The sequence below is a fragment of the Miniopterus natalensis genome, chromosome 5 (genome assembly GCF_054644295.1).
Source record: "Miniopterus natalensis isolate mMinNat1 chromosome 5, mMinNat1.hap1, whole genome shotgun sequence".
Taxonomy (NCBI): domain Eukaryota; kingdom Metazoa; phylum Chordata; class Mammalia; order Chiroptera; family Miniopteridae; genus Miniopterus; species Miniopterus natalensis.
The window spans coordinates 88,290,223-88,307,101 of NC_142085.1; the positions used below are offsets into that span (position 1 = coordinate 88,290,223).

Consider the following 16,879-nt stretch of genomic DNA (forward strand, 5'->3'; position numbering starts at 1 on the left):
GACTGAGAAGTGCAGGCTTCAGGAGATGGCAGCTTTTGGGTAGCCTGGGAGATGAAGGAGCACTCCAGGAGCGAAAGGAAACTTCTGGGCCTGCTAGCTGTTCACGTTCCTTGTTCATTTGGACAAGATGGCGGTAGACCCACTAATTGCAGCTTCGACACACACTATTATGCGTGTGATAGACCCAGGCCTGAAGATTGATGTCACGCAACATGGACAGAGGAGGACCCAGAGCATCCAAAGGCACCACAGAAGACAGTGTTCTTGAAATGAAAAAAAACAAACAAACCTGCAGTTGGCCTAGTGAAAGTTGTTACTGGTCTCAAAACATTCATTCCAGTGAACCTGAGGGTGCAACCTGATGAAAATACTGAAATCTGAGACTAGAGAAAGCATCCTGTAAACATCTCACAGAGACAGCAAGTCACCTGGGTTTGGGGAGCATGGTGACAGCTGGATTAGGCCGGCATCAGATTTCCTCCTACTAGTGACATGCTGTTAGAAGGCGGCGCAGCAGTCTTAAAGGTTCTGAGGGAGAGGACATGTGACAGGTATTTTTCTATGCAGTTAACTTACCCTTTCATAAGGAATCAGTGGACATGATGTTTTGTAGTATAGCAATGAGATTGTGAGCCCATCTTGGGAAAAAGTACTTGATAGTAAAACCCTACTAAGCAACAGATAAGTCAGAGTAAGAATTTAGGAATGGGAAGCTGTAAGAGGACATAAACCCCATTTCAGGGGTATTAGTCATAGGTCATAATTTATATGTCGTAAACCCTGAAGAAGTATCTCACAGAAGTCTGGATGTTGGGAAGGGGTGGTGAGAAGTGTGCTTATTTCCTATCAACACGTAAACTACTGTCTAAAGTTAAAGTAGTCAAACAAGCGACGATCCCAGCCTCTTAAAATAGTAATGTTCACAGTATACTAATGATGAAATTTCTGGGTGCTATTTTTTTAAACTTGGTTGTACTTTTCTACGCATTGTGAACAATTTAGTTATTTTCTCGGTAATCCAAAGGGATTGTGAATAATGTATTAAGTCACTGAGGAGTTGAGTTACACAATTTAAGAAAAATCCTCACTTAGACATCAATTAGCAACAGTGACATGTGCCTCAGCAGCCCTCTCCCACCTTGCCCTTCAGTTCATAGCTTTCCTGTTAACGCAGGTGAACATCGAGAGTTGCTGAAGTCTGTTCTCAAATATCTCCCTTTACATTTTTGTATTTTAAGGTATATTTTGATTACATGAGAAGCTGGATCCAAATGCTGCAGCAGTTACCTCAAGCATCCCACAGTTTAAAAAATCTGTTAGAAGAAGAGTGGAACTTCACCAAAGAAATAACGCATTACATCCGGGGAGGAGAGGCCCAGGCTGGGAAGCTTTTCTGGTAGGAACCCTGGCAGTCCCGAGGGCACCCGTCTGCCTTTCTCCCTCCCGCCCCTCCCAGTCTGCTCATCAGCTCTCCTCTGCACTTGAATGTGGAGTTCTGTGGAAATGACAGTTCCTACCTGTTTGCCCCTCCCCCAAGTTCGTTTTCCTTGAAGCAGTGGTTCTCAACCAGGGTACTCCCCCCTCCCTGCGGGACATTTCTCAGTGTCTGGAAGTGCCTTTGATTGTAACGACTGAGAGACACTACTGACACCTAGTGCACAGAGGCTGGAGACACTGCTGAACATCCTGCAGTGCACAGGACAGCCCCAGAACAAAAAGTTATCTTCTCCACCTGTCAGTTTTGCAGTGGAGAAACCCTGCCTTAGATTCACATGCAAGGAGCTGAATCTCAGCCTTGGGACGGTCGGCAGGGCTGTGGACCTGTGCACATCAGTCCTCGGGATATTCAGGCCAAGGAAGGATGCTTGTCCACTGATTCTGCTTTGGGCATGTCATGCTGATGATGGACTCTCTGTAAATGGTATACATGTGGTGGGAGGTTAGAAATGTAGACAGGAAAACCATGGAGAGGAGTGTGGTCTGGTCTGTTCGTTCTAGAAAGTGGATATGTCTGTGGAGTCAGGCACCTGATGTTGGATTCGAGTGCCTCAGTGGTCTTTGCTGGGGCCACTCCTCTGCTCACAGGCTGAGGCCCAGTGCTCCCCTTGGCTGCAGACTGCTGCTGTCTGGGGTGCTGCGTCCTCTCAGCCCCTCTTATTCTCCCCTTTCACTGAGGGCGTTTATACCAGCTCCTGTCTTCTAACCTTAGGAAGTCATTGTCCTCAGCTCTACCGACCTCAGTGTCTCAGAATCTTGTATCACACTCCTCCCCTAACCACTGGTTGTTATTAAGTCATCTTTATCTTTACTGTGAATGAACAGTGCGCTCGCTGTCTCAGCACCGGCCCAGCTCTTCAGCCGCATGCGCATGCTGACTGTTGCTTCCTGTCCAGGTTGGTTCCTGTAGTCAGCCTTGCTAAGTGATGTTCACAGCCATTGCACCATCTCTCCCTCTTCTAATTTCCCATCATCCCGCTTTGCCTGTCCTTTCTTTGGTCTGCACTGCCCACAAGGCCCCCCGACGCCCCACCTTCTGCCTGGGTGTGACCTTCTCTGACCGCCCTCTCCACTGACCGCCCGCCACACCTGGCGTTGGGTGCCTATGGACCTGCTTTCTTTACTGGATCGTCCTCCTCTTTCCTCCAGTATCACAGCGGTCAGGCTGCTATTGAACTTCTACTGTGCTAGGATTTATTTTATACACTCACGTTTACATTTTAACCCCTAGTATTTAGATTTCATACTCAACAAGAACCATCAGCTATATATAGGGTCTTATGTTTATTAACCGTGAAAAGCTAGTTGTGAGGGAAAATTTTTAAAAAAGTTGCAATTAAGGAATTCACTTTGTTGTCTTATATTCTTTAGCTTATTAAGCTTTTAAAAAAATCTTGTCATAGCTAAATACTTAAGACCATTTTCTATCATTTTGTACATTTGTTTAAGATGAAAATAACATTTGTAAATAATTACATAGCTACTATGAACGTAATTTAAGATTTTAAGGTTTATAATGAAAACTCTGATAATAGAACAAAGGTAGTGTAGATACATGCCATACTTGGAATTTCCACTTTTCCACATTAATCATGATTTTCTATTAAAAACTTCTCATTCATTGTTTTAAAAAACTATTGAAACAATAGCTGGACCTTTTAGTTCCTCATTCAATAATTAGAATGCATGAGGCCAGTTTTTCTCTGGCTTACCTTTGTTATTTCTGTTCCTTAGTGACATTGCAGGGATGCTGCTGAAATCCACAGGGAGTTTTCTGGAGTTTGGCCTACAGGAGAGCTGCGCCGAGTTCTGGACCAGCGCTGATGACAGCAGTGCTTCGGATGAAATAAGGTGGATGCTGTGCTTTCTTTCCTCTTCTGTTGCTTACTTGTTGGTGATGAGCCTGAATCAGTTGCAATCAAACCAAACTGTTTTGCACTTTCTGAACTTGGGTAGTAGACTTAAAGGGATTTATTTCTATATTGTCTTTTCATATGGTCTCTTAGCTATGGTTTTGTGTGAAATTTCCTTTGAAAGTGAATTTATATAGCCTAATAAAAATAGTGTCCTCAAAGAAGGGGCTAGATAGTTTCAGTGGACTATAAGCGAGTAGAGTAGAATTCAGTAATTGTACCTCTGTGGCAGGCAGTCCATGAATACCTTCAATTGACATTTGCTACATATTTATTGTTTTTATGCTTAGCAGATCCCTTCTGTTGAACTTTAGGCTGAAGTGTGTGAAAGCATAGCTTACTCATCTATTGCATTTCCTCCTGTTCTGTGCAGATGGTATTTAGGTTGAATCATGTAAAACTGCTGTTTTTATGGCATATGTATCAGTCATTTAGCCACTGTGGAGCCAGTTATCAGCAGTGTGATATGACAGCCTCAGGCAGTGCTCAGGTAGAGCTGACTCGAGAGCTGAAGTGTGTTCCCTTCCCATCCAAAGTTTAATGAGGACACAATTTGGATTTCAGAACACCTGGGATGTCTTTATGCCACAGATAAAGAAAGTAATTACCACATGGATTCTCACCTGGAAAAATAGTGAGTGGCAGAGAAATGGAATGAATCAGTTTGCAGGTCTTGTGGTTTTGGAAGCTAATACTGGAGGCTTAAAAAACAGGAACTCAAGAAGTAAGACCGTGAAGCAGCGGAGAATGGCTCTGGTGCTCTGATTGTTTATTAGGGGTGGATCTAAAAAGTCATTCATGTACAGCGGGTGCTGGGCTGGCTTGTCCCGGGTCCAGAGAGCTGATGGGCAGTAGCTGGTGCACCTCTTTGCCCAGTCGTCGCTCAGTGCTGTTGGACTGGCAGCTCAGATCAGCTATTGGGGGAGTCTACACCACGAAAATCAGCAAACACCACATAAGACAGTGTTTTGGGCAGAGCTAGTTGTTAAACATTTGCTGGCTCACCTCTGGATATATGTCTGTTTTTGATCCTCACACAAGGATATATATATTTTTTAATTGATTCAAGAGAAAGAGAAACATCGATCAGTTGTCTCTCATACATGCCCCTACTGGGATTTGAACCCGTGACCTTCCCATGTACAGGATGGTGATCCAACCAACTGAACCACCTGGTCAGGGCTGCATCTATGCCTTTTTAGTTAGATTATGAGCTGGGAGTCAAGAACTTATCTCAAACTCCAGGAAATTCTTGTAATGACCTTTAGAAAATTGAGCTTACTGTTATTTGAAGGTGGTGAAGTGTACACCCTACTTATTTAAAGAACACGAGTACTTTTTGGAAACCACAGGGAGCAAGCTCCTGAGTATCTCAAGTACGTTTCCATTATACAGCCTTCAGTCTGTGTTAGTGTGATTGGAAATCGCTTCACCTTTCTTGTTACGTACTTCTCCACACACCTACTGTGTTCTCACTGGGTTTCCCGCACCTCTGCAGGAGGTCTGTTATAGAGATCAGTCGAGCCCTGAAGGAGCTCTTCCATGAAGCCAGAGAGCGAGCCTCCAAAGCACTTGGCTTTGCTAAGATGCTGAGAAAGGTGAGTTCAGTCCTGATTAATTATTGTTATTTTCTTAGTTTTTAAAAAGCTAGCCCTAAAGAAGCTTCTTTTGTCTGTGATCCTAGGACCTGGAAATAGCTGCCGAGTTCGTACTTTCAGCCCCAGTCAGAGACCTTCTGGAAGTACTGAAATCCAAGCAGTATGTTAAGGTGAGTAGTTCATATGGGATAATGGAAATGTCTTCCTTCCTTACTTTACTCGAAAGCAGGAAAGCTTTTTCTTAAAGATCCAGGTAGTAAGTGTTTTAGGCTTTGCTGGCCATACGTTGACCCCAGTTACAGGACTGTGCCATAGTCTCCCCAAAACCAAGTTTTTCATACTTTACTTATTGACATGTCTTACAGATAAAATAATCAAATATTTGCTCAAACTTCTTATTTTATTAGTTACACATATATATTTAAAATAATGTATATAAAATAGGTTGGTTTATTTATTTTTTTAAATTTATCCTTATTGTTGAAAGTGTTACAGATGTCCTTTTCCCCCCTTCCCTGTTAACCCCTCCACCCCACTCCTGCCCCTTCCCCATATCTTCCCCGCACTATTGCTAGTCCATGGGCCATGTATATATGCATATAAGTTCTTTGGTTAATCCCTCCTCCCCCACCCCCCACCCCTTACCTCTGAAATGCATCAGTCTGTTGCATGCTTCAACGAGGATGATTTTTCCATTGCTTTTTTTTTTTTTTTAAGAGAGAGTTAGGGGTGGGGAGAGAAATATCGATGTGAAAGAAACACATTGATTGGTTGCCTCCCGCACGAGCCCCACCCAGGGCCAAGGAACTTGCAACCCAGATTCTTGCCCTTGACTAGGAATTGAACCTGAGACCCTTCAGTGTGAGGGCTGAGACTCTCACCACTGAGCAACACCGGTCAAGGCTAATATGTTGATTTTAAATAGTTTTGTTTTTCACCCTCATGTCTTGAAACAATTCAGGCTTTTGGCACGAACCTTTGACATCCTGGACATCACTAGAGCCCCTTTTTGAGTTTCCATCTTTGTTCCCATTTAGGTTGAGATTTAACATTTAGAATCTGTGTATGATATTGTTACTGGAAATTTTATTTGAGGCCCACAGTTTTATTCCCCCCACATTTATGTGACTTGTATGACACAGTTAAAATGGTCTTTAAAAGTCTTGTTAGTATGCCTTCACCAAGGGTAACTTGTGAATCTCTACTGACATTTTTGCCTTTCACTGAGTCAGGTGACGTCCTATTTCAGGTGTCATCCCATACAGACTCGGGATTCTTGGTTGTGCTGAGGACCCTGGCCATCCCCACTGTAGGGCTCTGCTCTCTGGGAGCAGCTTTGCTTCAAAATGACATCACAGACTAGCATTGATTGAGGTTGTTCCAGGCTGACCTTTCTCCCGTGAGGAGGCTCTTCTTTGCTGTTGAACATAGAGAAGTCAGAGGATGCCCTATAAGTGGAGAACCTGCGTGGCTTCTCCACCAGTGCAGTCCCTGCCCCTCCACACTCACCTGACCTCCTGGTCCCTCGTTGCTCTGATTCATGCCTTTCCCACACCTCCTCCCTCAAACTGCTTGTCTTTTTCTAGTTTTTTTTAAATAACATTTCTATAATTTATGACATTTCTTAATTCAAGGTTTTTTTTTCAAATGGCTGAAATTTAACTTCATTTTTTACAGCTTTATTGAGGTATAATTCTATAGAAAAACTGCACATAATCAATGTATATACAATTTGACTTTGTACACACACACACACACACACACACACACACACACACACGTGTTCCCATCATCACAGTCAAGGTAATAAGATTTTGGGTGGTTTCTGTTTCAGGTACAGATTCCTGGCTTAGAAAACTTGCAGTTGTTTGTTCCAGACGCTCTTGCTGAGGAGAAGGGTATTATCCTGGCGTTGCTCAATGCAGCTGCAGGGAAGGACTGCTCCAAGGACTCAGATGATGTAGTGCTGATTGATGCCTATTTGCTTCTGACCAAGCACAGTGACCGTGCTCGGGATGCAGATGACAGCTGGGCCAGGTGGGAGGCACCGCCTGTGAAAATTGTGCCTCAGGTGGAGACTGTGGAGACCCTGAGAAGCATGCAGGTGTGTCTCACTCCCCGTTCCCACACCCACCACTTTCCCAGCTCGAAACAGTATTTCTTACTGAAAATGCTTTTAGGAAAAATATATCATTAGATAATTTTGTAGCACTACTTGTACTGAAATATTCCATCAAAGTCTACAAGTATGTTAAATTATAGTGGAATATGTCTTCTTTTTCAGCCAGGTCATTAGGTCTTTATATCCATGATCTACAAGGTATTACTTCACTCATTGACTTTGTAGTTCCAGAAATCCCAGTTCTCCAAGAACTCTGGTTTGCTGGCTCCTTGGTTTTCATTTTTGTGTAAAATAGGCTATCCCTGCCTACCTAATGGGGACCCTGTAATTTATATAATTCCTTACTTAAAACCATCAGAAGCTTCCTCGTGTTCTCCGTGTCAGTGGTGGTGAATGTAGTATGCACCTTAAACTAGGCCTAATGAGCTGAGCACGTGGACACCTGTCCCCGTGACTACTCGTGTGCTTTCTCTGTACTCCCTGTCTAGGGAATGGTGCTTGGTCTGCTCGGTGTTGGAACCAGAGTGTCACAGTGAATGTAAATCCATCCTCCCACCCTTCCAGTGAACCAGCAGCCCTGGAAAGCCCAGCAGCCTTCCCTCTGCACGCCCAGCCACTCTCACAGTCAGGCCACTTCCCTTTCCTGATCCCCCTTAGCTTCCCTACTTCAGCGCTCCTCTTCTCTCCCCACACTCTGCATTCCTTTACTTTGGTCCTTCCAGAATGATCATTCTAATACATATATCTGACCACATCACAGGTCTCCTCAAGCTACATAAAGAATAAAAATAATGAAGTCTGGGTTTTTATTGTTTCACACGAGGCCCTCAGCTCATCCCACATTTACTCTCACGTTTGCCACCTACTGTGCTACATACATATGCGTGCATGTGTGCACGTGTGCACATGACACCAGGAGTGCTGAGTTGCCTAGAGTTCTAGGATGTTTCTGAGACATCCTGCTGCCCCAGCCCCCTGGGACTCTTCACGATTGTGCTGAAGGGCCTAGACCTTGTGCCCACTGAAGCTTGCCTTGCTCTTCGGAGCAGCTCTGCTGGACAACAGCTTTCTCAGCATGTGGCTGCTGGCCTGGTAACCCTGAGGTTGGCACTGATTTCCGACGGGGTGGAACTAGAATGGGAAGGCAGTAACTGGGTCTGTTTCTAAGCCCTATGCTTGATTTTCCTCCCAGGTGGATAATCTTTTACTAGTTGTCATGCAGTCTGCTCACCTCCTAATTCTGAGGAAAGCTTTCCAGCAGTCCATCGAGGGGCTCGTGACTCTGCGTCAGGAGCAGACATCCAGCCAGCCAGTCATTGCCAAGGCTCTGCAGCAGCTCAAGGTACTTCCCATCAACTCCACCTTACTTGGTTTATTTACATCTGGACGTCATGCTGCAGAACAAGCGTGTTAGAATGTAATATCATTCACCTGTCCCACCCATTTTCCCTCTGCCCAGTACACACTTCTTTATGTCTAAACCAAAAGGTTCCTGGATCTTTCCTGGACTGTAGAACCTTAGAATCGGAAGGAATAGAAATTTGAACAGTCACATGACTCAAAGTGATCACATGGTTGATGGGTAGCAAAGGTGTAATCATGGAATTGAGGTGTCTTCATTCCTACTCCAACTTTTTTATACCTTAGCATTTACTAGAGGCACTCCAAGTCAGTAATGTATAATCTAAGAGATTTGTTGACTCTCATTTAACAGACAAATCAGCCAAATTTACTAGATAGAGCCAGCTATAGTCAGGCACACAGGCCTTAGATTTCACCATGAGCCAGGGCCATGCCTTCTCCTCGTTACTTTCTGTGTCATGCTCTGTTCATCAGTCTTGATCTTGTCCACAATTTCCCACAGGCATCAGAATATCTTCTCAGTGTCACTGAGGTGTGACTTCTGGGGAGGAGAAGCACATCCTAAGATTACAGGAGTTCAAGAAGCATAGTTTTCCTCCAGTCAACCTGCTGTTCTCACTCATTCACCTGCCAGCACTCTCTCTTAGATTCTCATCCCACTCTAATACCAGGGCAGGGAACTTTGTCTTTTCTTTTAGTTTGAGTCAGTGAACTCTGAAGAGTGCAAAATTATATGAGATACTAAATATTCTTGAGCTTAAGGAATTGATAGCCTAAGGACCTGAGTGTAACACTGACTACAGAGGAGGGAGATGTCAGAGACTCCTCGTAGCAGCAGAGGCGTTTCAGCTTGGGGGGTGCAGAAGCTGTGCATTGGGGAGGGCTCACCAAAGGAACTTGTGGCCACTGGTGTCCGTGTGTCAGGCTGCAGGGATGCTTGCTGAACGTCAGAGAGTCTGGTTGGCTGGGTCTTGCTGTGCACAGCAGAAGGTAGTGGGAGATGAGGCTGGCCAAGTCAGGTTGTTGAGAGATCCATCCTGGGTTTTATTTCTAAGCCTCAGGGAGTTGTTGAAGATTTAGGAAGAATATTTTGGAACAGTGTGTGAGGGGATTGTCTGATGGAGACTGTGTGTACATAGGGGTATGTTTAAGGGTAAGTGGAAAGGGGGCCCAATTGGGAGCTATTGTCATACTGCTGAGTCAGCAAAGCCTGAACTGCCGACGGTCTGTCAGTAATTCTTTGGGGAGCTTTTCTGTGCACTGTAGGGTGTTTAGCAGGATCCCTGGCCTCTACCCACGAGATGCCAGTAGATTTTACTCCTCCAGCTATGACAACCAAAAATACCTCTAGATGAGGGGTGGGGGACCTTTTTTCTGCCAAGGGCCATGCGGATATTTATAATATCACTTGCAGGCTATACAAAATTAGCAACTTAAAAATTAGCTATGGGAAAAGCTAGATTTATTGAATTTCAAGTCCCGCCTGTGGTGGCCTTGGCAGGGCCAGACCCAATGATTGCTCGGGCGGCATATGGCCTGTGGGCCAGACAATCCCCACCCCTGCTCTAGACGTTGCCAGTATCACTTGGGGGTGGGGGTAAAATCTGGTTGAGAAACCCTGAACTGGGAGTGGTGGGGGGAAGGAGGACAGCATTACTTGGTAACATTGTTCAGGTCATTTAGAGGTACACTGTGGAGTCACTGTGGAATTTGAGCAACCGAGAAAACAACTGCTCGTTGATACATAAAATTATTGACGCTACAAGCTTCTGTTCCAAGACCACATTGTAACTAGACATCATTTTAAATGGATAATTCCCACTTGCATTTCATAAGGTATTAAAGAACACCTAATACAAATGAAAATGAAAAATCACATAATTTTCTCTATTTTTGGTCATTCCTTATCAATAACAAAAGTAAATGTGGCCAAGAAATATTGCACTGGTTTATGTCTGTGATGACGAAAGAAATCTTCCTCTAAAATACATAAGTATTGTGTGATTTGCTTCGTTTTTGGATTAATTATGGTTTGGGACTCTTTAGAATGATGCGTTAGAGCTTTGCAACAGAATAAGTGATGCCATTGACCGAGTGGACCACATGTTCGCTTCAGAATTTGATGCTGAAGTCGATGAGTCCGAGTCTGTCACGCTGCAGCAGTACCACCGCGAGGCAATGATCCAGGGCTACAATTTTGGGTTCGAGGTAAGTGCAGAGTAAGAGAAAAACACAGTACAACTTAGCAGTTGCTTTGTAACTTACTTATAAGAAGTGTCATGAACCTTGTATGCAAATCTGACTATTGATTGCAGTCATAGCTTAGTCAGAATGTCTTCTTACGCCATTGATGATTATTGGAAATGTTGGTTTACTTTTAAACTGTCAGTTAGTTGCCTGATTTTTATTTTGTGCTTTTAAACTGTCAGATACTTGCCCGGTTTTTATTTTGTGCTAACATCTATCTACTTATATTTAAGCACCTTTTTTTAAGAGTTGTTTAATATCATAAAAGCACATTCTTAATTTAAACTTATGAGCAGAACATTTGTGAAACTGCATTAAGGCATTATATTCTAATTCTTCATGCTATTAATTTTAATTGGATTATGCTTTTTTTAAGAAAAAAATCATTTTAGACAGGTAATGGCATTCTAGTGTTTAGGTATATGTATAATGGTTTTCTTCTTAATTTTGATATATATGAACTCTTACAGTATCATAAAGAAGTTGTTCGCCTGATGTCTGGGGAATTTAGACAGAAGATTGGAGACAGATATATAAGCTTTGCCCGGAAGTGGATGAATTATGTCCTGACTAAGTGTGAGAGTGGGAGAGGTACAAGACCCAGGTAATGACCAGGAGGGATGTGTCCTTCATGCATCCTGGGGGATTGGTAGTACTTCCTCCTTGTATATGACACGGGGTTTCATTTGGAAGTCTTCGTGATCAGGTGCGTGTGTGCACGTTGAATTGTTTCCCAAATGACTTTTCTTTAAGGGAGTTCACATTCTCCCTGGACAGGCCTTCCTGATTGCTAATCTTTCCTCCCTCATGAAATGTAAACCTGTTATTAGGAAAAATGGAAAACAAATTGGAAACCAGTCCCTTTATTGAGAAGCCATTTGTCTGTCTTTCTCAAAACACACTGAAAGCATCCTCAGTCCCAGGCATTTTATAAAGGCAAAAAATGTGTTTTGTCCTAAATAGTAATTTTCCAGTTACATTACTTTTTGGTGTTGTATAGACTAAAACTGCTATGACATTTTCTTGGTTGTTTTGTGATTATTGAACTTTTTCATTGCAGGTGGGCAACTCAAGGTTTTGACTTTCTGCAAGCCATTGAGCCTGCCTTCATTTCAGCTCTACCAGAAGACGACTTCTTGGTATGGAATAGTATAAAGTTTGTTCTGTTAAAAAACAAATAAGTTGGTTACTGCCTATTCTTGATTGTGTGTTTTTTTATATTTAATAGTGGTTCTAAAATATTTTTTACATAATTGTAATGATAGTGCTAGAACTGAGTTGTTAAAGCACTAAGTGGTTAATAGCTGCTTAGTGGTAAGACATTCGGTGCTCTTTTCTTTCTGTATCAACATGGTTCTGCTGACTAAGGGTATTACTTACTGTACAGCCTGGCACTTCTAAAACATTGGTCAGTTTCTTATTTGTTAACTGCTGACCTGGTTGCTGCTTTTTAGCAGTTTAATGAAGAGCAAGGATTAGCTGTTTCATTTCACTGTGAGTCATTTGAAGTTATGATACCAAATGTTAAATATTATCACTGTTATTCCGATAAATTCCATCAGATCAAAAAGATTTTGTTCAAAATGTGAATTTATTCATTTTACCTCCAAGTAGCAGAGACGATGGCAGGAGTCCCTTTCCTGTGCCCATCATTGCATTGTGGGCGCTGAATGCACTTCTACCTTTACTCATAAAAATGGAATTGTTTGATATTTTAAATTATTGTGATGTGTAGTTAATTCTTGTTCATACCTATTTTATTTTAAACTAATGTTGAAAATATTACTAAGGATAGCACGTTCTTTTAAATATACTGAAAGCTTAATTTGTGCTAATTATCTAATTGAGAGAGTATCCATTCTTGCTTTTCCTTTCCCATCTCCTGTGGGTCCTAGAGCTTGCAAGCCTTGATGAACGAATGCATTGGCCACGTGATAGGAAAGCCACACAGTCCTGTTACAGGTTTGTACCTTGGTAAGGCAGCAGCTACAGCATTTCTGCTAGAACCCATTGGCTCAGGCGAGCGCCTCCTCTCATGATTGCCGTCGTTTACAGTGGCATAGAGGTTCTTTAAGAATATTCAGGAAAATGACAGTGAAAGTTAGAGGAGCGAGGTGCGTTCGTAAGGAACTCCACAGTAACCTTTCTGAGTCCAGCAAGAAGACTAAAATGCCAGCACAGGTATTCAGTGCTTGCCTTGCCCGCAACACTAATTTTGCACACCAGTACTCTCATCTGCTCTCCCCTTGAACTCTTTTCTTCTGGGAGGAGAGATTTGCAGAGAGTTGTCTTCTGAGGAGCAGGGCCTTTCCTGCAGCAGGTGGTGAGTATAAGGGCCCTGCCCCTCCTTCACCTTTTAAAGCTTTTCTTCACCACTTTCCTAAGCAACCATTTCCCACTAATGTAGTCAGTTCTTATTGGTTCTACCAAAAAAAAAATCAACTTGTTATGCTGTAATATACTTTAATTACAGTTTTACAGTGTTTCTTGAAATTTAAGATTGTGTCTTACTCCAGTCTTAAGATAGACACCCAAGTATGAAAACTCAGAAATTTTAAACAATTTGTTATACAAAATGAAGTAATTCATCAATGGTAAATGTATTGAGCAGCAGCTATATCTTAAAGGGTAGTTGCTAGCTACAGAAAGTTTAATAGACCCAGTTTTAATGTTTGGTTTCTTTATCTTTAAAAGTCACTGTTTATTTGTACCTTTTTTTCAACCAAGGCTGCTATGAGATGACAGTTATCACTTGTAAAATTATTTGAACATTTTATATAAAACATTCTATATTCTTACCAAACTTTTGATTAAGCTTATTGTCATAAATGATTTTGTGATCTCCTAAATTACTTTTTTAAGAATACTTGATCAATAATTTAGTAAAAATTACATCTTTAAAATAATTTGTTACATAAGGATTCATTTTCAGTTTAGAAAAACTACAGTGTAGAAAAAGTATGTAAAAAATGTAAATGCAGGGAAATTTTCAATGTGGAAAAACATTACAAAACCCTCAGGTCATCTCTGTTAGTGTGAGCCACTAACTGTTCACCCTGCCCCTCTACACCTGGCTGGGGGGCACTTGGCTCACAGCTCTCTGTAGGTTCGAGGTGTCCTCTCCCCTCACAGCCACTGTGGAGTGGCGGGGACAGCCCTGGGCTGAGGGCCAGATTGCCTGGCAGTCAGTGACCTGGGGCTGCTCATTGCACACCTGTGAGCTCCCCTTCTGATGCCCAGAACTGGATGCTGGTGAGGATTCAGTCAGATAGTAACACTTCGTAAACGAGTGGCCTACGCAAGGGAGGAGTCATCGTGTGGTTTTGGGTTCTTTCATGATAGGAGAAATTATTGACGGCGAGAGCACATCAGCTGTCGTCGTTTCCCTTCTTCCCTTCCCTCCGCTCTGCCCGGCTAGCCCGTGGTAGCAGCCTGCTCTGAAACCGTCCTCATTTGCTGTGCACTCGTTCGTGTGTTTAATTACAGAGGCGCTTTCTGCCGCACCTTTCTTTCTGCTCAGATCATCACACAGCATTTATAGGGTGGTTTTCCACTGTTTAGTGTATGAAAATTGGATCACATTGAGTATTCATTTTTACTTTTCTTACCTGACAGTTATAAAAACTCCTGTGTCAACAGCTGTAGATCCAATTCATTCTCCTCAGTGGCCACATTGTGTCCACTGTGAATGTCCTACAGTTCTTCCCACCATTTCCCAGTGGATGTTTGCTTTGCTAGTGTTTCCTGTGAAAGGCATTTCTGTAGTAGATATTCACCACTAGTGAAATTTGAGCACCTCTTTTATGTTTCTTGGCCCTTTGGATTTTCTTTTCAGTGGAGTATCACAGTTTTGCAACATACCCTTAAATGTTTTGTCTTGCCTGTGAAGAACGTTAGACTGTGTGTGTGTTTCAGCAGAATTTCTTCATCTTTGTGGGAAAGTTTGGTAGTAGGTTTTGATTCAGTAGTGACCACTATGTTTGATATGAAAGGTATCACCATCCACCCCAAATTATATTTGTTGGGTTTTTTTCTTTTTACCTTTATTACTGTTGGATTTATTGTTACAGTAGTTGAGATAATGAACCAGGGACGCAAATCTCCTAAGTTTTTTATTAACAAGTGCTTCATTCTTGTTTTGCAAGTTTTCCCTTCAGATTGCTCCATTTTTGGTGCTTCTGTCTTCCCTCTGAAATGCTATGAAAGGAAACAGACAAAGCACCATGAAGGAGGAAGTATTTCCACGTCGGATAAAACATTAGAATAAAACATGTAGACTAAAATTGTTAATATATAAAGAAAAAATATGACACTTAAGAAAAATATGACACTTGGTTTAAGGAAGGCTAAAACCAAGCTAAAAGTAAAGGGAAACTATGTTAGGGAGAAATAGACAAAATATGATGCTAGTTATATGACTAGTCCATAACTGGTTACATGTAGTTCCTAGGGAATTACAGTTGTCAGCATTTTTGTAATCACTAGCTAAGGTCACTTTTTAAAATTTTGTTTTAAATTTTTCATAGTTTTTAAATTTTGTTTTAAATTTTATCCATATTTACCTTTGACCAGACTATTTAAAAGAAGAGGAGAAGACACGTTCTGAACAACAGAACAAAAACCTCCTGGTTTGATTTAAAGGAATGAAATAAAAGCCCTTGCACTCAGGAAAATGACAGTGACCCCTCCCCAGCTGAGGACCTGCTGAGCTGCCACACTGATCAGAATCTTTTTAAAGTGTGGAGAACATAAAGAGCTCCCTCTTATCAGGGAGATGCCACCTGTTGCCACCCATCTCTCACCTGGGTTACATCATTTGTTTTGCATGTGTTATGTATGTTTCGTCCCGGGATTTAAAAAATGTTTTTGATGGAGGAAATTTTGAATGTGTAATTTAACTAAAAGGTGACATTTTCCACAATATTTGCATATGTAATGTAATTTTCTTATAGAATGGGTTTATTTTGGCCACCAGCGAAATTAAGTTGCATCCTGTTTCCATTTACTTGCCTGGCCTTGCGGTTTAACAAATTGCCTTTGTCGCCATTTTCCCTGGCAGCCATTCATCGGAACAGCCCCCGTCCTGTGAAGGTGCCTCGATGCCACAGTGACCCTCCTAACCCCCATTTGATTATCCCAACTCCAGAGGGATTCAGGTATTTGGTGCCATCTAGTCATGTGCGTGGTGGATTCTCCTCTGGTGTGCATGCCAATACTCGGGAGGCTACTGGGTGCTCGCTCTGATGACTCCTTCCTGTGTCCTGCTCATACACTTGTAAAAGTGCTGCTTTGTTATCTTGAAGACAAACCAGGGTGCCTTAGTTGCAGAAGAAAAAGACATGCCGATTTAAAGCAGACGGTGTGCCTTTCAAGATAACTCGGTTTCTAAGCTTACTTATATAACCTCAAGCTACTAAATGCTTTCCATCTTTGGAATAATTATTTCTTTTTCTTTCTTTGAGAAATGACCTTAGGGAAGCAAATTTGAGTGTGCATAGCATAATACACATTTGAAAAATAGTACTTAATATCAGTTTGAAAGTGGAAACAACTGGAAATCTTTCCAGTCCTGACTTCTGTGTGTGTATAACTACCAGTCGGCTTACTAAAGGGAGTTCAGAAACTAGTCCATTCAAACACTGACCTGAATGTGGTGGCATTTCTGCGTCTTGTCGTAGGGAGTGTCCTCTCCCCTGGATGGATGATCACTTTTTAAAAGTTAATTTTATCTGACAGTATTTGCTAGGAAAGACCACACCTGTTTTTAAAATGATGAGTTTGAAATTAGGTGATTTTCCCCCAAACCTAGACCTGAATCTCAACGAACAATTTGCATTTTATGTTTTAAGATACTTTTCACTTACCCTATTTTATTCTTAACTGAAAACCATTTGCAAGTCCGCTCCCTTCTGTCGCCCGTGTTCCTGAAGCTTTTCTTCTCGTCTCAGCACCCGGAGCGTGCCTTCGGACGCGCGGAGCCATGGCCCCGCAGGCGGCGACTCTGCGCCACCCAAACCCACCAGCAGTGCCCATGATGCCAGGTAGTCTCACTCCGCCAGTGTCCTGCCCCTTGCCCCTTGTGTGCACTTCCACAGGGACCTCGGCCCCTGTGGTGTATCCCAGGATACGGATGGCAGGGT

General features: G+C 42.4%; 1 protein-coding gene across 5 annotated transcripts in view; it reads left to right on the forward strand.

Annotated features, from left to right (window-relative positions):
- The window catches only part of MAP3K4 (mitogen-activated protein kinase kinase kinase 4), a 69,438-nt gene that overhangs the window by 36,306 nt on the left and 16,253 nt on the right, over window positions 1-16,879 (forward strand). For all 5 annotated transcript variants that reach the window (XM_087817731.1, XM_016211266.2, XM_016211268.2 and 2 more), the window contains 12 exons: window positions 1,239-1,396; window positions 3,232-3,348; window positions 4,909-5,008; window positions 5,095-5,178; window positions 6,843-7,112; window positions 8,323-8,472; window positions 10,539-10,700; window positions 11,210-11,343; window positions 11,800-11,878; window positions 12,635-12,701; window positions 15,799-15,895; window positions 16,688-16,780. In XM_087817731.1, coding sequence (XP_087673857.1) covers window positions 1,239-1,396; window positions 3,232-3,348; window positions 4,909-5,008; window positions 5,095-5,178; window positions 6,843-7,112; window positions 8,323-8,472; window positions 10,539-10,700; window positions 11,210-11,343; window positions 11,800-11,878; window positions 12,635-12,701; window positions 15,799-15,895; window positions 16,688-16,780 — 1,511 coding nt within the window. The remainder of the gene's footprint in view (window positions 1-1,238; window positions 1,397-3,231; window positions 3,349-4,908; window positions 5,009-5,094; window positions 5,179-6,842; window positions 7,113-8,322; window positions 8,473-10,538; window positions 10,701-11,209; window positions 11,344-11,799; window positions 11,879-12,634; window positions 12,702-15,798; window positions 15,896-16,687; window positions 16,781-16,879) is intronic.